The 25,688-nt window shown below is 42.2% G+C and overlaps 1 protein-coding gene across 36 annotated transcripts in view; it reads left to right on the top strand.

Moving 5' to 3' along the window:
• The window catches only part of CLASP2 (cytoplasmic linker associated protein 2), a 1,795,600-nt gene that overhangs the window by 149,074 nt on the left and 1,620,838 nt on the right, over positions 1-25,688 (top strand). For all 36 annotated transcript variants that reach the window (XM_086964693.1, XM_086964694.1, XM_086964709.1 and 33 more), the window contains exon 2: positions 2,454-2,532. In XM_086964693.1, the coding sequence (XP_086820819.1) occupies positions 2,454-2,532 (79 nt within the window). The remainder of the gene's footprint in view (positions 1-2,453; positions 2,533-25,688) is intronic.

Genomic DNA, 25,688 nt, shown 5'->3' with positions numbered 1-25,688 from the left:
GGAGAGGGTCGTTAATATCCCCCATTTATAAGAAAAGGAAACTGGGCACACCCTGAAAATTACCGGCTAATAACATTACAGGACACAGATGCTAAGTTGTTTGCAGGGATCTTACTTCTAAATCTTACTGAATGGGCAATGGTTAACAAGATATTACCTCTGAATCAGACTGGGTTTGTTAAGGGACTTGGAACAACAACAAATATATTAGCTTTATCAGTTTTAATGGACAAATCAATTTTAATGAAACAGCCTCTGTACTTGTGCTTTGTAGATTGTAGATCTGCTTTCGAATGTGTCCAAAGATGTCTCTTATGGAGAAAATTACAGCAAAAAAATATTCCAGACCAATTTCTAAAGCTTATCCAACTTTTGTACACAAATGTATGGGTTAGAATGCGGATGGAGGATGGCCACACACTAACAAAGGAAGTAATAACAACAGCAGGTCTTGAGCAGGGATGCATATTGGCCCCTTTACTTTTTAACTTGTTTGTAGCAGATATAACGGAGGCCTTGGATGAAATAAACGCACACCTGCCAAAACTGGCTTGCAAACAAATTTCCAATCTGCTATATGCAGACGATGTCATACTTCTAAGACAAACAAAAGTGGGATTACAAAGCCTAATAAATCGAATATCTTCATACAAAAGAAAACGGGATGGTGATAAATGAAACCAAGACTAAAGTTATGGTTATCACTAAAAATGTAAGATTAAAACATAAATCCAAATGGTTCATGGAGGATATCCAACTAGAACAATTTGAATCATACAGGTACTTGGGAGTATTATTCGATGAAAATGGAAATTTTCACCCACATAAATTAGATATACAAAGGAAAGCAAATGCTTTGACGGCAGCATTCAGGATACTGCAGAAATCACTAGGAAATCTTACTTATCGCCCCCTTTTAAAGGTGTTATCGGAAAAAAACTCCTCCCCATTCTTACATATGGTAGCGAGGCATTAAGTGGGAAAGATACTGTGACTATAAATAATGCAGTCTCAAAAACTTTTCAATCACTTTTTTTATCTACCAAATAATGCATCACCTGTACAAAGAAGGATGGAGTTTGGTCTAAATAACCAGTTGTACGCAGGAAAGGTTCAATTTATCAAAGCATGGAACAGGATAAAAAATGATCTTGACAACCAATTGTCTCAGCTCAGCTATTATGGCAAGAAATAAATAACAACAGGAAATTACAAGCTTGGAAATTTTTAAATATAGCCCTGGAAGAATTTGCTGTGATGCCTATCTTGAACAATACAATTAACAAGGAATCGTTCAAAAAGGCAATCAATCATCTCTCATTTATTCGAGATGAAGACATATTGGCAAAAAGAAAACGCTCATGGCCAATAATTAGTGGGTCTACAAAAAAAGCAGATTCAAGTTTATTTAGAAATACCATGGATGTTAAAAAAACAAACAATTCTTTATGAAGGCAAGATTTGGTGTACTCCCTGGACTATGCCATCTTCCTCCATGGATGAAGTCGGAGGGAGATACAGTATGCAGATTGTCTAAAACCGTAGAGGAGAATATTGTCCAATTTGTTGTGTTTCTACCCTGAACTGCAAACTGGAAGAAAAACGATACTTAAAACACTTTTTAATGCGCGAGGAGTAAGGATATGTAGGCAAGCTTTGATAAGGTGTCTGCACTCTAATGATATAAGTATGAATTCTGCTTTTCTAAAGTTTTTGTTCAGAGTAAGAGCAAAATTGGAAGATTATAATTAAGAAAACTTTTGCACAGTATGAAACCTTGTTTACACTTTTGGTATATTTGTATTGTAACTGGTTCAGAATTTGATGCTGCATTTTTTTATCTTGTTTTAGTGGTTTTATATTACAGTATATATTATATGTATAATGTCGCATTGTAAGATTTTAAGTAATCAAACAATAAAGAATTATTATTATTACTGAACCCCTACCGATAATTCCAGTGGAAATTTGAATGAAGAGACCTAATTGATACATCTTCTAAGAATACAAATAGGGCAGCTCTGTATATTTATTTATTCTACAGCAGTTAGCTTTGTCCACAATTTATACATATATTCATACAAACATTCATACAGAAGTTTCCAAAGTTATCCCATATGATTGGGGAATCACTTCTTCCTTATGAGAAGACTCAAGACACATAGTTACTGATAAAACACTCCAGGGTTGAAGAGTAAGAGGTAAAGTAATACTGAATGCTTTAGTTAAAAAGAGAGTGCCAAAGAAATATTTAATGGAATGTGGTTAGATTGTCAAGCAGTCTATGGCTCTTTATTCTAGCCCCACTTGGTAAGTGTCTGTGGGCTTAGAGTAAGGCATTGCCTGCACAGCACCAGAACCCTGTAGCAATACAAAAGCCACAACTTCCTTTGTTTCTTCCTGTGTTCGTGTATGAGATTTTAACCATATACTTTGCTTTGTTCTCCTTACAGGTGGCATTGCTCGGGTTGGACCTTCTAAATGCCCTCCTGGACAGACTGTCTGACCACTTCAGACCATATTTAGGAACGGGTAAGTAACTGTGATAATAAGCTTTTCAGTGTTTACTACTTCTACTATTGTGGTGTTATTGCAACTTCCCTCCGCTGATTCCTTTGAACTATTGTTGCAGTTGTTTGACTTTTTCCATGATGTTGCTATTGATTTTTTATTTCAATCAGAAAAAAACTTAGCATTTATAGACCAGAGTGCCATAGCACCCAATCACCCCACTTGTTAAAGTGCACATTTGGTTAGGTAGCCCCTTGTATTGTCCACTACAGTCAAACCGTGACCCACAGGATCTTTTTATTGTACATAACTATAACAGAATAGACATTACTTTGCACTTTTTAATAGTTCTGTTTCCACATGAACTTTGAGTCTTCTCTGTCTGTGTTCATGGTAGTTAATTGTCTGAACGACATTGCAGTGGGAGACCACTGCTACATCAACCCATATCGGTGATCCCTCCACATCAGCCAAATTATTTTAGTCTTTCACACTTTGAGCCATTACCCATATCTACCTCTTCTCTAGCATAGGTGTCACAGCATACTTCCAGCCAATAGCTCTATGCTTTTTCAACACTGTTGATGTTTTCAGCATTATGTCTCACCACAGAAGATTTGTGACTACTGATTAGGAAAACCAAGTTGTTTCTGCATACATTTCTTCAAATAGTACTTACATTGTTACATTCATAGTCATTTATTCAAACTCTTTTCTATTCTAAATTCTAACAACTCTATACTATTCCATAACCTATTAGGTATATGTAGGAGCATTGAATTTGCTAGCACTGGCCCCCAACACATTTCTCATGTTTTGCTTGTGCCACTATTTCTGTGTCCTTTACACATTTCAGTCTGAGTTTCAGTGTGTGTACCACGTTGATGTGAAAATCTGCACAGGCGTGTGCTACACTTTACTTCTGTGGCCAGGCTAATGTCCTTTTGGCAAAAGTGATGATTTCCATTTCTTAGTTGCAGTTAACCATGGTCTAATAATTTCCTCAACACATACAACTCAAAATGGTAACATAAATATGCATGTTTGAAACGTGGAGTGTCAAGCATCATCTGTGAAATATGTTGTATGTTCGTCATTCTTTCCTTTTTATTACTTAGCTGTGCTTGTGTCTGGGTCTCAAACGTTTGCACCAGCTTGTTGTTTTTTTTGTTTTGCCCTGAGAAGACTCCCTGGTAGCAAATAATGTACATCATGTGCAAGCCTTTGTTGGAAGATAAATGGCTGGAAGTCAGAAGTTGAACTCTTGTGCACAAAGAAGGAAGTGCAGACTCTAAGGGTAGTGTTAAATGGGGAATTGTTGTGAGATAGGTTTCTTGTGAGGAGTTTTAGTCTCATTTCCTCAGGATGGGGAAGCAGCTGCTTGTATTGCGTCACTGCTCACAGTGGCAATCCACAAAATGCTGTAGTTACTACATTAATGAAATAGACCAACAGTTGTTAGACACCACAGCATAGTGCAGACTACAGCACAGTCCTTTAAGAGTCTTGAGAAGAACAGAGATTGCAGCAGTGGAATGAACTATGTTTGATTACAGACCTGGAATAGAGATACATTTACAATCTTACTCTCACCGCACTATGCATATACATTCTATTGAAAGTACATAAACCTGATCCTTTCCCACCAGGTAGTCCTTTCTTTCCTGCCATAGGTTCCTAAACAGGGAGTCACACAGAGTCATTCCTGCAACATATAGCTTCAAATCTCCCATCATTCACATAAGATACAAAAGATTTGCTAATCAAACTCCTTGATATCGAATGGCATGAGGAACATACTTATTTTGCAGTCTAGATGTATGCTCCCTATATACATCCTTAATGAAGGATAAAGATCTGGCAGCTAGCAACAATTTCTCCCCCTATTACCTTTATTGGTGTGTACACCAGTACATTTTCCATCCCGATATGAATGGCTATACTTTTTTCTCTGCTTCCCCCTCCCCCTAATCCCACTTGTTTTTGACTGTTACCTAATTTCTTCAAATATGTCGCCATTGACTCACCAGTCTAGGAAATCTACTCTATTTATGCGGACCTCATTATTTCCCTACGATAATTGCTATCCAGAGCCTCGTCTGATCTCCCTCTTGTGAGTAGCACTTGTCTCATACTTGAATTACAACTTGTTTTATCAGCCTGACAGTTTCTTCGGCGTCCCTCCTTTCATTCTTCCTTTTTTTTTTATTCTCCTCGGCTACAATTGCTATCTATCACCTCAATATTTAATACTTCCCTTCTCAAGGTACGTCGATCTTGCCATTCCACTAACCATTACTCCATTTTGCAACTCTTGGAACGACACGTGGTGTTGTAAATTTGTTTTATTATTTTGTTTTGAGATCACTAATGAGGAACTTCACATAAAGACAGTTTTAAGACACGCGAATAGTATGCAATGCCTACTTTTCCAGATGGCCATTCTAATTTAGAGTGCATGGGGTACCGGCCACTTTTCCATAAAACACCCCACTTTAGCACACATTCGAGACTGGGAAAACAGGTTTGTGGGATACCTGGATCTTTCTTTGTATATTAAGTGGCCATTCAACATTACCTGACACAAACACTTCTGTTATGATTTGGAAGTGACCAATGTGGACAACTATTGTATTGCTACATTTTACTATATGGCAAATCAGTCGTATATAGTTGTAACTACAATTTTGAATGTTTGTTTGCAGCCTTGAGGAAGCCCGATGGGAAGAAGCATGTTTTGGTTATACGGTTAACTTGCTATCCTTAGTTGAATTTTGCACCAATACAAATGCGTCTTCAAGAAGATATTTTGAACCTTAGACTTATTTATACCGAAGATAAGAGTGCTCCTCCTTTGCTACAATTGTTTATCTTATGAAAGTTGGGGTCATGCGGCTGTCCGGTTTGACAACATTTTTAGGTAGCGGGGTGTTTTTGCCATTGTGGTAGCACCATTTCTCACCTGAACTGACAGGTGAGATCAGAATGCACTCACACTGTTACTCTTGGATGTACAGCAAGTTTTTTCACTGCTGTTATAGCTTTGCACTTTTCCCTGCATAACCAGTGCACAACTTATCAGAACTGAAACATATTCATAATAGATCACACTGCAACTTGCAAAGTAAAAGACTTTAGAAAGCACTTCAGGGAAAATAGCAAGAAAGTATTCAAGATAAGGGATCATCTGTTTTGACATGGTAATCACTGGTACTGAAGGGAGCCCCTTTATGTGCATACGTCCTCCTTGTGAAAGAGCAGAATGTGGTCACTCACAACAAAGTTAGCCAATGGCTAACGAAATTAGCCAATGGCTGGAGTGGGCTGACCCACTGTCCCATGCTGTATGATGTGGTGGTTGGAAGAAATGTGAATGACATAAAAGTATAGTGGACGAAGAAAGCTAGCTGAAAGCCTCCATAAAGAATAATATTTAAAATATCTTTGCCTACATCAAACCTCAAAATACAATACAGATAGATTATGCCAGAATAAATGCTGTTGCAAAAACAACAAGTGATGGACCGAATGTGGATCAATGTCACACATTCCCCCAGTCAAAAGATCTGGGCCCAAATCCATCGTTTTTTTGCACTCCACACCACCCTGGGTTAGACAATGGCGATATGCAAATCATTTCTGACCCTGTTGCCCCATGGGAACAGTCCAGTCCGAACTACAAAAGCCATGTCCTTCCCAGAACGGAATCAAGCATCCGAGGACCGGACCGGTTTCGAGGTAACACCTCTCATCAGCCCGGCTAGCTTGACTCCAAGTGGTGTGGAGTGCCTGGGACCCACGTCTGGGCATCCCCAGCGCACTTAGGGCGGCAATTGCAAAAACAACAAGTGATGGACCGAATGTGGATCAATGTCACACATTCCCCCAGTCAAAAGATCTGGGCCCAAATCCATCGTTTTTTTGCACTCCACACCACCCTGGGTTAGACAATGGCGATATGCAAATCAGCTCTGACCCTGTTGCCCAATGGGAACAGTCCAGTCCGAACTACAAAAGCCATGTCCTTCCCAGAACGGAATCAAGCATCCGAGGACCGGACCGGTTTCGAGGTAACACCTCTCATCAGCCCGGCTAGCTTGACTCCAAGTGGTGTGGAGTGCCTGGGACCCACGTCTGGGCATCCCCAGCGCACTTAGGGCGGCAATTGCAAAAACAACAAGTGATGGACCGAATGTGGATCAATGTCACACATTCCCCCAGTCAAAAGATCTGGGCCCAAATCCATCGTTTTTTTGCACTCCACACCACCCTGGGTTAGACAATGGCGATATGCAAATCAGCTCTGACCCTGTTGCCCCATGGGAACAGTCCAGTCCGAACTACAAAAGCCATGTCCTTCCCAGAACGGAATCAAGCATCCGAGGACCGGACCGGTTTCGAGGTAACACCTCTCATCAGCCCGGCTAGCTTGACTCCAAGTGGTGTGGAGTGCCTGGGACCCACGTCTGGGCATCCCCAGCGCACTTAGGGCGGCAATTGCAAAAACAACAAGTGATGGACCGAATGTGGATCAATGTCACACATTCCCCCAGTCAAAAGATCTGGGCCCAAATCCATCGTTTTTTTGCACTCCACACCACCCTGGGTTAGACAATGGCGATATGCAAATCAGCTCTGACCCTGTTGCCCCATGGGAACAGTCCAGTCCGAACTACAAAAGCCATGTCCTTCCCAGAACGGAATCAAGCATCCGAGGACCGGACCGGTTTCGAGGTAACACCTCTCATCAGCCCGGCTAGCTTGACTCCAGTGGTGTGGAGTGCCTGGGACCCACGTCTGGGCATCCCCAGTACACTTATAGCGAGTTTGCAAAAACAACAGGTGATGGACCGAATGAGGATCAATGTCACACATTCAACCCAGTCAAAAGATCTGGGTCCTAATCCATCGTTTTTTTGCACTCCACACCACCCTGGGTTAGACAATGGCGATATGCAAATCAGCTCTGACCCTGTGCCCCATGGGAACAGTCCAGTCCGAACTACAAAAGCCATGTCCTGCTTTTGTAGTTCGGACTGGACTGTTCCCATGGGGCACAGGGTCAGAGCTGATTTGCATATCGCCATTGTCAAACGATGGATTAGGACCCAGATCTTTTGACTGGGTTGAATGTGTGACATTGATCCTCATTCGGTCCATCACCTGTTGTTTTTGCAAACTCAGAATAAATGCTGTGGCTTTAGCAAATGTAACCAATCCATCACATCAGACTTATAAACGAATCACATGTTGCATCGCATATGAAATCACTTGATAGAAAATATTCTTTCCTTACTTATTAATAATAACTTCAGCCTCTTTCTAGGCTTAACCATCTCGTTGGAAAGACTGTTTTATCTTGTTTTACCACAACCACCTCTCCCCATACAGAAAGCGGTTTGCCACTCAGTATCCAGTCTATTAGTATCAAGAAATTAGGATTCCACACCACCTACACTAAGATTTACCCTGGCTACCTGTTGAAGCCATAATTAAATTCAAGATTTGCTCCTCGGCATTGAAAGCTCTGCTTCTAAAGAAACACCCTACTTAACAGACTTAATTTAATATAGGGAGGACAAAGAGGACTCAGAAGAAAAAGATCAGTACTCCTGTGAATCATCAACTTTAAATCCTCCCACAACCTAGGTTTTTGTGGTGCACCAGCATCATGCTGACAGGTTGAACAATCCAACCAATTTATTGTTATATAAAAACGTGCCTATTTTGACCACCTTGACTAGAGTAAAATAGCCACTTTGTGAAATCAAATCTGTGATGCCTACTGTTGTGTTCTGTTATGTTCTTTTGTATCGTGACTGTAAATCTGTGAGAAGCACACAAATCTATTTTTGTGCTGTACCAGTATATAAAATTAATAAAATAGGATAAATGCTGAATATTTATAGTGAAGCCCGTACAAGTTAGAACATATGCCTGCCATTTATGTGGCCTTATGTACTGGCCTTTCCCCATTGCCTCACGATTCCACTGCTCCCCAAAACCATATCTAGATTAAACTGCCGTTTAAATTTGGAACGGAAAAAGTGGTGCTTCTCTTGAAGAGATTGTATCAGCTAACCTCGATTTGTAACAATTTTCTGTCTTTAAACCTATGGACAATCTCTAGTAATGCCTCTCTTTCGGAAGAAGGAAAGTGGGGTATATGAAACGTTTCCGGATAATTCCTTTCCAGGAAAGGTCGTCTGACTGCCTCAATGGTATTGGCAACTGTTGCCTTGTTTTAAATATCCCTTAAGCACCCTTATTCTTTGACAGTACTATCTACCCGCCTGATAGATAGTCTAGATTGACTTTGACTTTGATGCGATCCATGGAAGAAATGTGGATGACTATCTCAGTTCTCGTCTCTCACTTTCCCCTGTCCTGAACAATGTGGACATACATCTTCTCTTAATTTATCACAATTTAAAATACTCTTGCTACCCCTTACCTGTCTTTTTAGCATGGCGTTAAAGCTGCTAATTGTCATTGGCGCCAAGAGGACCAGATTATGGAAAAAAATATGTATTTTGGTTTATTTAGTTGTAGGCAGTCAACATTTCTCTGGTCCTGGTTTCTGCATGTTTAAGAGTGTGGTTAGTGGTCTATTGCACTGTACTGCACATAAATACCAGTACCTAATTTTTCTGATATTCATTATTAATGAATTACAGATTTACTAACCTGGCATACCTTTTGTTGTGCTTATACGTGGAATATACTGCATAGCTGATGTAGAGTTATGGTTTGCCAATGATTTGCGCTCAAGGGACAGATGTTTGGAACTTCACTTGAATACGACATGGAATTATGTAGAATTCTGTCTACAGTCGAAAACTCCTTGTTCCCCTATGGTTTTCTAGGCACGCTACCAGCACAGTCTCAATAGGCCATAGCAGTAGCGACAGTACGCTTTAGAGAAGGATTTTAAGGGTATTTGTAGGTGATTATGTAGGGCAGCAGGCTATTGCTGAACAGCTATTTCCTACGCTATGCTTATTTTGTTTTTCTCTTTCTTTTATTGTAGTGTGCACTGTTGACTTACTTGCCGCTTTTAGTATCTTCGTTCATTCAATATATTCTGAAAGACGAAGATAATATTATTTTACCTACCTCTTTTTTGACTTGCACAATTGCCTTTACAGCTTAAAATTGCTAAAAACATTGCAGAATTTCTTCATGTGCTGAGACATAATGTCAGTAATGTCTCAGTTTAACTGTTTAAAACAATTGCATGAATTGTGCAGAGTATTGCAGACCTTGAAAGCAGCAGGACACTGTAGCTGCTTTGTTTCCTCGCTTTGTTTAACCGGTGCGCCTGAAAAAGCTGGCTCACTACTTTCTCAGTTCTCATGGATGCAAGATACCTGACTTTTGCAGCGTGAATCTTTCTGGATTCACAATGCTGTGGTTGGGTCCAGAATTGTAGTCTTTTTTTCTTTTCTTTTTTTCCGTAGCCCAGGTGGGCGTTGACGACCCACCTTCTGGAGTCCTTCCTGTGATGTCGGCCCGCTTCCTGCGGAAACTCCCATCTCTGTGCGCCATCTCCAGATTCTTTTTTCTGCCGTTGTGTCTGGATTGTCACCGAGAGGTTCCAGAGTTTTTGGAGAAAAGAAGAAGGAAAAGACTGAAATCTACCTAAAAAGATTGGAGAATACATCCAGGACAAGACCACTGAGCCGGGATGACTAAGAAGGAGGAGAACATCGAAGACTTTGACGTCCAACAGAGAATGTGCACACAGGGAGCCCCCTGATCGCAGGAATGGACAAGACTCAGTTCAAATTCTGTCGCAATTGTCACCACAAATACGCGCAGAAGGACCAGCATCCGGTTTGCAACCTCTGCCTGCCAGTCGACCACGAAAGCAAGGATTGCAACGCCTGCTCCGTCTTCACCCCGAAGACTCTCAGGATTAGAGAGAGGGAGAGGATAGCCAACCACAGCATGCAAGGAAAAGGCCATCCTCCGTCGCTTCGGGACTTGGGCCTCTCCAGTGACGAAGAGGACAACATCGCCGAGGGACCAGATGACTTCACGGTCGTAGAGACCGATTACAAAACTACAAAAGAGGTAGGAGAGACGACGACCCCTAAAACCCGGACAGACTCTCGAAAGCTTGAGTCAGACACTCGAAAAACAGAGTCTAAGTCCACGAAAGGAGCATTGGCGCCGAAGATTTCGACGGCCGCAGCTGCATCCAGGGACAAACAGCCCAGCAGATCCTTCGAAAAGGACTCCCAGACGGCGAAAACACAAGAAAAGCCTAGGTCGTCGAAACACGCCCCCGAAAAGGAGCGCTCAACGACGAAGGAAAAGGACCCGAAGGCTTCTTCGAAGTCGACGTCTACGTCGAAGGGATCGTCCGAATCACTCGACGCCGAACAGGCCGCGAGATGGAAAGGAAAAAGGGAAGGCTTGAGGCCGAAATGGATAACATCCTGCAAAGGAAAAGAGAGTTAAACGAACGGATGAAGAGGTTCACCATCCCGTCGAAGCCGGTGACAACAATCGTCGAGGACGAGGAAGGGTTCGATGCCGAAGAGCCACCCAAAACTCCCAAGTCCCAAGAACACCAAGAGGAAGAGGGCCTATACTATTACGAGGAAGGCGAGGAAGACCAGCGCACAAGTTTGGACTCTGCATTCTCGGTGGTGCAGGACCTGGATTAGCAGGACCTCAACGCCGAAAGCCCAGAAGAGGCCGTGGAGACGTACCCTTCAAGGCCTTCGCCGCCAGATGACATTGGGATCTACAACATGGTCATCAGGAACGCGGCAACAGCTTATGGAGTGAAACTGGAGGAAGAAAAACTAAAAGCCTGCTTCCTCCTAGAGACCCTTCTCCCCACTCAAACCAGGAGTCAATTCCTCCCCATGGTACGAAGTGTCCTGGACTAGGGGAGGAAGGCATTCAAAGAACCAGCAAGCTGCAGTTTTGTCACACCTAGGACAGAGAAAAAATACAAACACTCCTCTAAGGATCCTCCCTACATCTAGGGATCCATCACAGCTGACTCCATAATTGCAGCAACAGCCAGAAAAAGGGCCAATGTTCCCACAAACTCAGGCCCACCACCAGACAAAAAGAATAAGAGGATAGACCTCACTGGAAGGAAAATAGAAAGGAATGCAGCAGTACACTGGCTCATTGCCAACTCTAATGCCCTACATACGTACCAGCATTGGGACGAAGTCGGACAACTGCTAAAACACCTCCCTGAGCAATACCAACAGAGGGCAACACACCTAGTGGAGGAAGGCAAGAATATAGTTACTTCATGCCTGAAGTCAGCACTGGATGTGGCAGACACGTCCAGCAGGCTCTTGATGATCAGGGTCACAGAGAGAAGGCATGTCTGGCTGAGAATATCAGGCTTCAAGCCGGAAGTACAGAATAACATTCTGAGCACCTCCTTCAATGGAGAAACCCTGTTCGGAGCACCAGTGGATGAGGAACTCACCCAGCTCAAAAAGGAAATTGAAACTGCAAGGTCCATGGGGGCCTTGCAATTCAGAGGAATGAGGAGAGGCACACCAACACGGAAGCCAAATGGAAGAGGGGGATACCAGCCGGGAACGTCACATCAGAAATTCCAGCAGGGCTACCAGGGTGACAACCAAGCACAGCAGGGCCAGCAAAAACAAACCTGGCAATACCAGCCTCTGGGCCAGTCCTTTCGCGGGAGGTCGAATGGAGGAAGGCAAACAAGAAGAGGGGGCCAGCAACCCACCTCAAAGTGACTCCGCACCACCAACTGTGCCCACCCACACACCACCTCTATGGGAGGGGCACATCAAAGTCAACAAAAACTGGTTACACAGACCAAAAATCAATGAACATGTAACACCAGTAGGAGGCAGACTAAAACACTTTTTCCAGGAATGGTAGAAAATAACAGACAAATGGATACTGAACATCATACAGTTCGGATACTGCATAGAACTGGAAAAAAACCGCCAAACAGGAAACTATAAAGAAACGCGCGCTGAGCACAAGAACTAGCGCTACTCAAGGAAGAAGCACAATAACTCCTCCACAAAGAGGCCATAGAAACAGTACCATTCAGAGAAAGAAACAAAGGAGTGTACTCAAACTACTTCCTCATACCAAAGGTGGACGAAACGTTAAGACCCATCCTGGACCTATGGTTCCTAAACCAATACATAAAAACACAAAAATTCAAGATGACATTTCTTCAAGAAGTCATTCCTCAGATAAGGGACGGAGACTTTATGTCCACCATAGACCTGAAAGGGGCCTACCTACACATTCCTATGAACAAACAGCACCAACAGCTACTGAGATTTGCCATCAACAAGGCACCCTACCAGTTCACCGCCCTGGCCTTCGGACTAAAATCCGCACCAAGGGTCTTCACCAAGTGCCTCGCTGCCATGACAGTGCACCTAAGGAGGGAAGGGATCCATGTATACCCCTACCTTGACGACTGGCTCATAAAAGCAAGTTCCTACAAACAATGCAAAGAACATGCACAGCGGGTCACAATAACGCTAATGGAACCGGGATTCTCAAAACACTGGGGGAAATCCTCAATGGAACCAGAGCAAGTGAAGATCTTCCTAGGCGCACAGATCAACACCATACAGAGCAAAGTGTTCCCCTGCGACAAGAGAACACTTGCCCTGCTGAAGGACACACGTCGGTACCAGAAGGGGCGAGCTCTGACAGTGAGGACAGCGAGCAAGATCATGTGGATGATGGCGTCCTGCATACACCTAGTCCCCAATATACGGCTACACATGAGACCATTTAAGAAATGGCTGCAACATTAATGGTCACAAGCTGCAGGGAGTTGGGAAGATCTAGTGGTTGTAACGCACGCAGTGCAAGAGGAGATAGCGTTGTGGAACAAGGAGAACATAACAAAGGGGAAGCCCTTAACACCACGAAACCCAACAGTGACCATCACCATAGACGTATCCCAAAAGGGATGGGGAGCACACACAAACCAACTCAAGGTGCGGGCCTGTGGACTCCCAACAGATGCGATCAGGCACATCAACTACCTGGAACTAAAGACAGTGTTCCTCACCCTAAAAGCCTTCCAGAAACAACTGTATGGGCAAAGAGTGTTGAAACAGACCGACAACACCACAACGATGTTCTACATCAACAAACTGGGAGGAGCACAATAAGACGCACTATCCAACCTAGGGCAGGACATATGGAGATGGGCCATCCCACTCAAAATAGACCTCCTAGCTATACACCTACCAGGGAAGGACAACGTGGAGGCAGACTGGCTCAGCAGACAGACATCGGCATCCCACGAGTGGGAGCTAAATGCACAAGAAACACAAAGGCTATTCAAGAAGTGGGAGACTCCGACAATAGACCTATTTGCAACACACCAGAATGCAAAATGGCGATACTTCGCATCCAGGCAACCAGGGGATCAATCACAGGGGAATGCCCTATGCATAAGCTGGTCGAAAATATTTGCCTGCGCTTTTCCCCCGATATCACTGATACACAGGGTACTCAGCAAATGCAGAACCAGCAACATGACGCTGATTCTGGTGGCACCACAGTGGGCCAGGCAGTCATGGTTCTCACAAATAGTGGAGATGGCGCAGGGACCACCTCACAAATTCGGGAAAAGAAAGGACTTACTCTCCATGCAAAACGGAGCGGTACTCCACCCAGAGCCAGAGAGCCTCTGCCTAGCGGCATGACTCCTGAAGACATAGAGTTTGCACACCTGAAAATGCTGGAGAGCACACTGCGGGAGCTACGAGAGGCAGGAAGACCTACCACACGGAGGTGCTATGTGGCAAAATGGAAACGATTCAGACAATAGTGTATCAAGGAAAAACTGCACAAGAAGGTGACAAAGGAATCAACGGTGCTAAAATATTTAACACACATGCTCAAATCAAACCTAAGTTCCACCTCGCTGAGAGTACACCTAGCAGCGATAGTAGCCTACACAAGAGGAGAGACAGGAAAGAGTTTCTTTACATCACAAGTAGTAAAAAGATTCCTGGAAGGGGTTAAAAGGATAGCACCACCCAAAAGGATGCCACCACCGGCATGGAACCTTAATTTAGTCCTAACAGAGCTTATGAAGGCGCCTTTCGAACCCATCCATAAGGCCTCACTACAAATGCTCACAATGAAGACAGCCTTTCTAGTGGCAATCACCTCGCTGCGCAGTGTAAGCGAACTGCAAGCGTTAACGCTACAAGAACCTTGCATCCAAATACACAATGACAGGGTGTGATGAGAACTGACCCACACTTTATGCCAAAGGTGGTGTCAAGGTTTCACATGAACCAGACAATACAAATACTAATAAGCTCCTTTCAGAAACCATCCACAAGTGCAGAGATGGCACTGCACACTCTGGACGCTAGAAGGGCAGCGATACATTACATGGAAAGAACTAAAGTGCACAGGAAAACAAAGCAGTTTTTTGTGTCATTTTGCAAGCAGTTTCCTGGGTAGACCAAAGGGCACCATCGGACAATGGATCGCACAAACAATACAATTCTGCCAAATGCAGGCAGGTCAAGAAATAACAGAGGGTTGCAAGCCCACTCTACCAGGTAAAAGGGAGCAACAATAGTCTTCCTGGCGAACATACCCATTCAGGACATATGCCTGGCGGCAACATGGGCTTCAGTGCACATGTTCACTAAGCACTACTGCGTGGATATACAAATGAACAAGGAAGCACATGTAGGACAGAAAGTGCTTCAACATATATTTAACAACCAACGCTCATCTTCCACCCAGCAACCACAAACATAACAAACCGCTACATAGTCTATGCACATCTAGTGAATCCAGAAAGATTCACGCTGCAAAACGAATAGTTTCTTACCTGTCGGTGTAGTTTTGCAGCTTGAAGATGTTTCTGGATTCACTAACGAACCCACCCACCTCCGCCAGAAAGATGAGGCAGGAGAGGAAGTTGGAAATACAAGGACAATATACTAACAGACACCTTAAGAGATAAAGTGGAAATTCATTTAATTTCAAGGAAGAATTTGACAACATCGAAAAAGGATTCACGAACACAACACAAAAACAAGAAAAAAAGAGTCCGAAGATGGCGCCCGGAGGTGGGAGCTTCCGCAGGAAGCGTACCAACGTCAAAAAAATAAAAAAGACTACGATTCCAGACCCAACCACTAGACCGCGGAATAATGCACAGCATAGTGAATCAAGGAAGATCTTCAAGCTGCAAAACTACACCGACAGGTAAGAAACTATTCAATATCTATTGTCAGGTAGGATTTTTATTATGACTGAATTTCTGCAGTTATACCTTCAGAGGCATTTCAGTGGTGTGCTCCTTGTTTGCTTGTATTTTTGAAATAAATACAAAAAGCCTAGGGGCTGATTCACAAAGGTAAAGTTAAACCAAAAATCCTTACTTCTAGTAAACTAGTACAAATACTAGTAGTAACTCTCCTTTGTGAATATCAAAAAGTAGTAAAGTTAGACTTTTGGTCTAAATTAGTCTTTTGGTCTAACTTTACCTTTGTGAATTGGGCCCTAGGTTGCTGAATTTTGTCATATCTGTATTGAAATGGATAATTTTTTCATAGATCTGGTTTTCATTGAGACGGGAAGAATTTGTTTTGCCCTATATTTTCAAATATTTCAAGTTTATTAAAACAAATTTGACCTCAGTTGAGATCAGCAATTCAAAACCTCATACATAAATACAACTACATCAACAATAATCTGTAAAATATACATACATATTAAAACTACTCTAGAAAGCATTTAAATAATTTAAAAAGAATATAACATGCATGTTAGTTCCATGGTGTCTATAAAATTGATAATATCATTTAACTTGATTATACTGTACTTTCTATACAGCAGATTTAAAAAATGCTTCCATAGTTCTGCTTTTGCCCGGCAGACGTTTAACACGTTTCAGATCTTGCGTTGCACCCCGTCCAAGATCACACAATTCGGGGTCTGTTTTTTATGGACTGTCCAAACGCCTGTGTATGTCAATAATGAAAGAGTGGCTAGCCTTAACTGGAGTATTAGTTTACAAAGACAATGTACTTGAGCTTGATTATAACATCTCATCCATGAAAAAACCTTAAATAGTTCCAATTTCTTTCAATGGTCGTTGTCCAGAGTGTATCTTAAAATTGGGACAGCGTTTTTCATAAATACTTTTAAATACCTGGGGGACCATGATTACAGATGCTCAATTTTGCACTATAATCTTTCAAGTGTCATTTGCATATTTACAGTAAAAATATAGTTCTTTTTTGAGCTGCCCAACCTTTCATGATCTAATAGCTCTCTCAGAGAACACTGGACACATAAATTACGCAGGAAACCTAATAAAATGTTTTAGAAACTGCTTAGGCATATGTACTAGCCAAATAATAATAATAATAATAATAATAATGATAATAATAATAGAATTTGTAAAGCGCCTGATTACACTTTACTAGTGTGTCCCCGCGCTGTAGGACGGCCAAGCCAAAGCCACTCTGCTGCTATTTCTACCCACCCGGCCAGAGCCTAGTCCCGCCCTAATCTTTGGGAAACAAGTGAGTTTTCAGCTCTTTGGAAATGCCAGCTCTGACTTCTCCATCCGGAGCCTCAGAGTTATCTGTTCCGTTGTTGAGCTGCCAGGACACGGAAGGAATGCCCTCCCATTCTCACTCTGCTAAATTTCGGAACCTGAACCTGCCCCGTCTCTCTAGATCTCAATTGACTGGTCGGGTGGTACGTGATAAGCAGGTTATGAATGTATGTGGGTCCTTTCCCCTGTAAGATTCGGTGACCAACACAGAGGGCTTTGAATGTCATACGTTCCTTGATTGGAAGCCAGTGCAATGTTTTCAGTGCTCTCTTTGAAGAAGCTCTTTTGGGCAGCATCAAGACCAGGCGGGCCGCCGCATTTTGTATGCGCTGCAACCTCTCAGTGCACTTAGCACTGGCTCCTAAATATAGGACATTCCGATAGTCCAGCCTCAATCTTATTAATGCATGGACCATGGTCTTCCTGGCTGTCAATGGCAGTAAATCCAATGTCTTCCTGAGGACCCTCATAATGCCAAAGCATGTGCCTGTCACCCGTTTGGTGTGGTGCTCGAACGAGATCTTGCTATTGAGCCACACCCCTAGGTTCCTCACTTGATCGCTGGGAATGGATAGAGGTCCCAGCGCTGGAGACCACCATGCCGAGGTCCACACTGAAGGAGCCTTCCCCACTATCAATACCTCCGTCTTATTTCCATTCAGTTTGAGGCCGTTATTTGCCATCCAAGCAGCTAGATCCTGCAGACATGAACTGAAATTAATAGCGGCCTGCACCTTTGGCTGTGTCAAACTTACACCAGTTGCGTGTTGTCTGCATAGGACACGACCTTCACCCCAGATTTTTCCGTGATCTCTGCTACTGGTGCCACATATAAATTTAAAAGGGGTTGGGTAAGACTGGACCCTTGTGGCACCCCCTGTTTAAGGCTGATGTCTTTGGACCGGAGGGGTCCCTGTGCCACTTGGAAACTGCGATCTGACAGAAAGGACTCCAGCCATTCCCTTGCTTTGTCCACCACTCCTCCCCTTTTTAGACACTGTAACAACATGTGATGGGCCACAGTGTCGAATGCGGCACTAAGATCCAGCAGGATCAGTGCCGCCGTATGACCTTCATCTGCAAGTTTCCGTAAGGTCTCTGTATATGGCAGCAGCGCTGATGCGGTCGAATGGAGTGCACGGAAGCCAGATTGAGTGTGATGGAGCAATCTATTAGCCTCAATATGGGCTGTCAGCAGATTATTGACGGCCTTTTACCTGATCTTGGCGAAGTACGGCAGGAGTGAGATGGGGCGCAAGTTCTCTAATTGCTTCATACTAATATTAGGCTTTTTTCTCAGGGGGAGCACCACAGCCTCCTTCCAAGTTTTGGGTACCTTTCCTGACTCAAAGGAGTCAAAGGATTCCAGCGTCCATGCCTGCACTACCTGGCTTAATGCTGAAAATTTCCGTAAAATCTTACCCTCAAATAAATTCAGAAAAGAAAATTTTCCTACGGGTGTATACTCCTTTGCATGAGACAAAGTAGATGGAATTTTTACTTTAAAGTGCCCAACAGATACATAAAATGTCTATTCCCCGTTGAGCTGTAAAATGTATTTAATACTTTATTCCTTATTTGTGTGAAGTGGTAAATAAATAGTAAAATGTCCTATCCAGGTAGGCGTATGTCTTGATCTGTTCTAGTATCTCAACCCATAAGTACAATCAAAAGGGTTCACAGCGCTGCCTACCCTTAAAAGCAATTACCTTCATTTTAGATTCAAAGAAAGTTCTTTGTATATGAATATAGAACACTGTATGTAGTCCCTTTGAGATTAAGACAAAGACCACCACGCTTTCTGCATAAATCAGTATGTGAAGGAGGCATAAGGATAATTTAGGGGGACGTTTCTTACCTGAGAGAATTGAGATGGTAATTAATAAAGAAACAAGTAGAAAAGAAGCGGGCCAGTGTACATCCCTGTTTCAACCCGTTACCTGTTTATCTTTGTTAATCCTTTACTCCCACCCCTCAGGTCTAAGCAGCAGGTAGAGGCATAATAGATATGGTGGAATGGTTAACTTGGTAAGTTTACACCACAAAGTTGTCCTGTCTACCCAATCAAAATTGGTTGAAAAATCAATAAATACAGTAAAGGGAATTGGCAATTTAAAAGCCATATTTTTCAGTGTTTGCTTTATTGCAATATTATCCATAGCTGAGTGCTTTGGTCTAAAACCAGATTGTTCCATAAGAATGGTTCCGTTCTTGAAAGTCCAGTCTTGCAGGTGTTCAAGTATACTTATTGCAGCAAACGATTTTTCTCGTTTCATCAAGCAGGGCAATCTGTCTGTGAGTACTTCGTTTTGTACAGAGTAATTTCTTATTAAATGGAATTACAGTGCTTCCTGTCTAAAATTTTGATATTTGTCACAGTAAGCTAATAGCGGATGTAGGAATGAGCCCCACACATCTGAACGACCTTAGAAGACCCTCACTTGAATTTGGTCTGGACCCATTGCTCTGGAGGGTCTTGCTCTTTTTATATATCTATTTGTTTACTTGTAGTCTAAAGAACGTCGTCTAAAGTGTGGTTAGGATTTCCTTGAAAAACCGAAGAAACATCCTTTGCATGCAAAGCATAGTTTTCTGCATAAAGCTTGGCAATATAGCCTTCCCAAACATATGGTGGAATATAGACAGCAGCAGGTTGTTATTTTGTCCCATGGTTCCGTGCTACTAGCCTCCAAAATTGGTTAGATTTTTTACTGAGAGCTGCTGGAGGGTGATCCTGTCAATTCCCTTTCTTTTCTTAGTAATTAAGTACCTTTTACTTTTTTTCCATTAGGACCTGTATTTCTTTATTCCTAGATGCAGAATACCGCATAAATTGCTTCCTAATAAGTCTGTTGATTTCCATACAAAGTGTTGTGCCTAATGGGTATTTTGATAGGATTGCCTTCTTTTCAGATAATTTGCATATCAGCTTTAACTTGTTTGTGGCCTCTAGTATCCACTTTTCATATTAATAAATTAGATCACTATCCAGGAACCGTGACAAGTCAAACTGGGGGTAATCATTGTATTAAAAAAATGATATAGCGGGTGCTCCAATATTTACTACCATGATTTACATCAATTTCTGGTTGCCCGTTACCGACTTCTACAGATCAATTTATTGTATAGTCAAGCAGACTCTCAACCAATACTTAGATGATTTCATGATCACTTGCTTCTGAATATTGCGTATTTAGTTCTAGAATTTTACCAAATTGGTCAAAACTGGAGACTAAAATGTCTAATATTCCTGTAGCTGTAATGCTTCTTATAGTTGGTTCAGTTGGTAACTCTGGGCTAATTTTCCCTCGGTTAGAACTCCATCTGTAATTTAAAAGCTTCGGACAGCCTAATAACACGTTTTTTCGCCCTCTTTTGTACTGTGGATTTTTTCTCTTCTATTCCTGGTTTTTGACCTCAAATGTAGATGGATGCCTTTGTATTTTTGTCAAACCCTTGTGTTTCATTTAAAGTGAACGCTTGTGTCTAAGTGGCATTCTCTGATTAAAATAGCCGATCGTGATCATCCCTGACTTATGACATGCCACATCTTGCCCACAGCACCAACTGGAGTAGTACACTGCTTTATCTACATTTTAAAGTATTCTAAAGTGTAAATGCACCGTGACAACATCCAGTGCTGTCAATGTGGAAGCACAAAATCAATTATTGGTGAAATAATTCTACATTGGAAAGTAACTAACGTTCTGTAGTAGGGGATCTCTGTGTATAGTCATAATCTAGTGAATAGTCCAGCCCATGTGTCCCGCCCATGTGCGTGGACCCCGGAGCAATAATCTCTTAAGTTGTCTTCATTGCAGTCCTGCATAGACACTTAAGAGAAAATTAAAGACAATAATGCAGCCTGTACCTACAAGGCTACACTGTCCAGTACTTCAACTAGAAATGCCAAGGATATAACACCAATAACACATTTAACACAATCTGTCAAGTTTCACCCATAGAGAAACTTTCCTCCCCTCACCAAATCCTTGGAATGATAGAGAGGAAGGTAAGGACAGACAAGCCTCCATAGGCTGCCATTATGTGTCTTGGAAAAGCAGGGGTGTGGAATTTTCCAAATAATCTAATTGTCCAAGGGACAAAATACCACTGAGATCTACATGTCCTGTAAAATCCACTTGTCCCACCTACTCCCGTCCCACATCAAACATAAGGGCTCCGGCTGACAGAGAAACATTAATATCTTTTTTCTTTATTAAAATCAGTAAACCATGAAATGCTGTGCAATAATAATGCTAAAGGAAAACTTGACAAGCTATATTATCCCTTTTATCCAAACATATAGAAATTGAATTGAAATACAACAATAAACGATTGTTCATGGCAGGATGCTCTAAAACCCTTATTAGCAATACTTCAACAGTTATGATAGATATGGCCTTTTATGTCCGCACACATGCTTTGTGCCTCCTCTTGTAAGCCAGAGAACAATAGCTCTGCTGGGGTCATAATCCTCAAAGTTGGGTCCTTCTACCTTAAGAAGCATTAGGTCTTGGAGAACATCTTGATTTAACTGTGTTCTTAGTGGGTTCTTAATGATATTCCTGGCAGAAAACACACGTTCAGCTTCTGCTGTAGATACACTGAATGTGAACATCATCTCCACAAGCTTTAATATATTAGTCAACGAATAAGGTTTTATTGCTAGCAGGCTGGAATATGCAGGCAATACAGGAATACCTTTGGTCTGAATGCTTTTCATATGGGTTTTAAGTCCACAAAACTCCTCTACAATTGCTAATTTCTCGTCTGTTGTGAAAAGTACCTCAAAATGTTGCACAATTGCCTCAATATCAGAGAGCCCATATGTATAGAGCTCCTCTCTACTTTCTGGCCACAGTGTATAATCGAATGCCTGAAAACCTTGAACCGGCATGCAATTAAAATTTTCAAACCTCTTATCAATATACTTTACCATACTGTCAATGAGCTCACTGCCACTTTGGATTGTTGCTGCTGGTGGGCAGTGTCATGATACCTTTATTTCCCAGCCATCAGTTGAAATTTGTCCAAACTTCTTTTCTTCTGGGTGGTACAGTTTTTTAAACTGCTGCATATATTCACCCAGCTCACTCTTTAGGCCTACTAGGGCCAACACACACCTCTCTACAGCAGGTGGAACATGCAATAAAAGCAGTTCATTAGACTGAAAGAATTCTGAAAGCTGAGACACTGGCTTCAGAACATCTCTCAGACTGTGAAGGTTTTTTTATAAATGTAAAACTAGTAACAACTGAGAGGTACTTTTTTGCCTTGGCAGCAGAATCATCACTATCAGCTGCGACCTGTCCCAAGTGTAGAACCACTATTCTGCAGGTTTTGTTGCATGGCTGCCAAAGCCCTGGTTTTGCTGGATACCCACCTAACCTGTTTAATATCAGTGAAATGAGCAAAGTTGTCATATTGAAATTTCTTTGGCATCTCTTCGTCTCTTAGGACTATACCAATAGAATTTGAAAATCCAATTTAAAGTTTGCTCAAACTGACAAATAGAGGGATGGGATTTTACAGCATCTAGAATCCCAAGCTGAAGCTTGTGAGCTACACAGTGGAACGGCAGAAGAAAAGGAATGTCTTTCTTCAGGAGTGCTGCAACCCATCCCTTAGATCCCATCATAACTGCAGCACCATCGAAATTGACAGGGGTTAGTGATGGACCCGGATGTTCTGTAGACCTCATATCTACTAGATCCAAAGATAACCTTTTGATTCCTTTAACTATACCGTCCAGAACTCCTAGAGCATGTGCATGTTCAAGTGGAACAAGATCTGCAAATAGAGTGTAGGGTTTTCCACCATTGACTACTCTGACCAGCACAGTTTCTTGTTCAGTGATGCCACTATCTGTGCTTCCGTCAGCAATAATGCAGATGAAGCGAGAATTTGAAACAATTTTTTTGATGTCCTGTCAAAGTATATCCGCCTCACATCTAATGAACTCTGAGGCTTTTTCACGGTTTGCATAATTTTCTCCTATATCCACACCTGCTTTCTTCATAGTCCTACATAGGGTGTCCATGTCTGAGAGTGGCTTACCTTGTTTTGCAATTAGGTAAGCATTGTTAAACAAGATGGTCAGTTTATTTCTTTCTGTTTACTTCAGTTTTTGCAGTGCTTGCATGATGAGGGGCTGCTCTGTAGGGACACTGGAATTTGAGGTACTCGCTGTAGCAGTCTGACATTGCAAAGTGGTTTCTTTCATTTCCTGGCGTTGCCATGAAACACATGTCATATGTGCCTTACTAGTTTCATGAGCTCTGATTGGTTCAATGCGCAACTGGTCACATCTACTTCAGAACGCATTCCTACAGGAACCCGAATAGCTGACTGCTATAGTAGGATATTTTTGGCAAATAGTGCAGTACATTTTTGGTCCTTCCCCCTCAGGACTTTCCTTCAGGGCTAGCCATGGCCAGTATTCCACCCAGTGTGACTGAAAAACTTGTTTTCTTTTTTCAGCGTCATGCTTTTTGTTCTTAGTTATGTTAGGATTCTGTGCAGGGGTACATGGCCCAACCTCAGTTGTTTTATTTTGGTTTCCTTCTCCTGGGCTATCTTTATCACTGTCTTTATGTTTTTTAATCCAAAGCTGAATAGACTTTGTTGGGACATATTTGCCTGTCAGCTGGATCAAGTATGAGCCTATACTTAATTCAGTTTTAAACTCACTGTCCAGAAATGTTGAGCTATTTATAGCAACAGACTTTTCACAGACAGGAAATTACACGAAATCTTGAATGATACAGGTTTTCTCCTACACTTTTCCAAACTCTTCGAGAATCAAGGGTTGGGGCTGCCTGCTGCAATGAACTTCTATGCTGCCTCTAAGCTTCCTAGGGATTCTGTTTCAGGCCAAGTTGTGAACGCACAGCTGGTGCTACACTGGTTGGCACTCTAGACCTAGAAGCCAAGAAAAGATATCCACTAAGAACATGGATTTGAGCTTTGGAAAAGTGCAAGCTTACATAAAGGTAATTCAAATCTACCATCCATGTTACCAATAAAAAAATGTATGAAAAACATTAGAAATCATGTGTAACTGACTGCTCGAGAAAGATGATGATTGATGGATAAAATAAAGGAAAGAATGAACAGAAAGGAAGAAAATGAAAGGTAAAAGAAAATAAGGCAAAAAGAAAGGAAAGAAAAATAAAGAATGAAGGAAGGTAATAAAGAAAGGAAAGGCAAAAGGGAAGATAAACAGGAAAGGTAGAAAAGAAAGAAGGAAAAAACGAAGAAAGACAAAGGCAAGAAATGAAAATGGAAGGAAAGAGGGTACTTAGTATAAAGAAATATTGGATACTAAAAACCAAGTTACACACCCCACCTATATTTCAATAAAACTACAGCGAATTGAACACCATAAATTGGTGTTTTTTCCCTGGGCAAAGTTGATCAAATAACCACTGTTGAAAGAGAGCCCGGGAATGCCATGAGAGGGCAGCAGTCTACTTCAAACAGAATTTACAACAGCGTTGGAAGGAGATAGGAACTGATAAAACTGCAATATGCCTTGGGCTCACTTCAAATGTGTCCTACGATCACATCTGGTAACTCTGGTACTAAAGGAAACTCCTTGAGTGTGGATGTGCACCTTGTGAACGAGAAGAATGCACTGCAGCTACTCAAAGTGACTTTAACCAGAGGATTAAGTAATTATGCTGACCCACTTTCCCATGCTGTATGCTGTAGTGGGTTGAAGCAAAATGGGAAAGTAGCAACAACAGACCAATGGGTGAATAGAGGTGGTTGAAAGCACCATTAAGTAATATTATACATATTTTAGTAAAATCAAAAGGTCTTGGATAAAGCCAGACCTAAAAGTGATGACTCAATCACATATCATTCTGCAACATGACACAAATAGCAGAATTTGATATTATTAGTACATTGAGGCGGCTACTGTGTTCTATGGAAAACAACGTTCACTTTTCGAAATAAATGTATTTTTCACCCACATTCACATCTGGGTCTGAAGTATTGCCATGGCGTTTTGGGTGAGAATGGTGCAATTTACACGTCGTGCCTCTGTTCCAGACTGACGGGACACTCCTCAAGAAAATCATCATAGTGAGTCCCGCAAATACAATGCCACCTTTGCGCCTCCCTCTCGGGTACCTCCTTACCCATTATCCAGTAATGCCAGTGTCCTTTTGCAATTTTTTGGCAAGCATGGCAGCTCAAGAATGATAAATGGCAGTGCTGACGCTGAGGCGGCGCCACAGCTTAAAAAATGCGCACGATGGGCCAAATTACACTTGAAAAATAGAAGGCACTGGTCAATTGAGTATTTTCTCGCACAAATGGGAAAAATATCACCCATTTGTGAGGGAAATTGCCCAATCTGGCATCTCTGTCACACGTCTGGTGTGAAAGGGAGTTTGAATCTGCCCTGCCCACCAATGAAAAGGTGGGCTGAGTGGCACTAATCCAATAGCAGCGATGAGGTCGATGGGAGCCTGCACTTCCTGCAGCCACAAGGGTCTCTCAGTACACACAGTCCGTCACAGCAGGCGCAGCAGTTCTATTCTATGCAGAGCGATCTGCGCATAAGTATACC

This window comes from Lissotriton vulgaris, chromosome 4_1 (genome assembly GCF_964263255.1).
Source record: "Lissotriton vulgaris chromosome 4_1, aLisVul1.2, whole genome shotgun sequence".
Taxonomy (NCBI): Eukaryota; Metazoa; Chordata; class Amphibia; order Caudata; family Salamandridae; genus Lissotriton; species Lissotriton vulgaris.
This window is presented reverse-complemented; position numbering and strand designations above follow the sequence as displayed.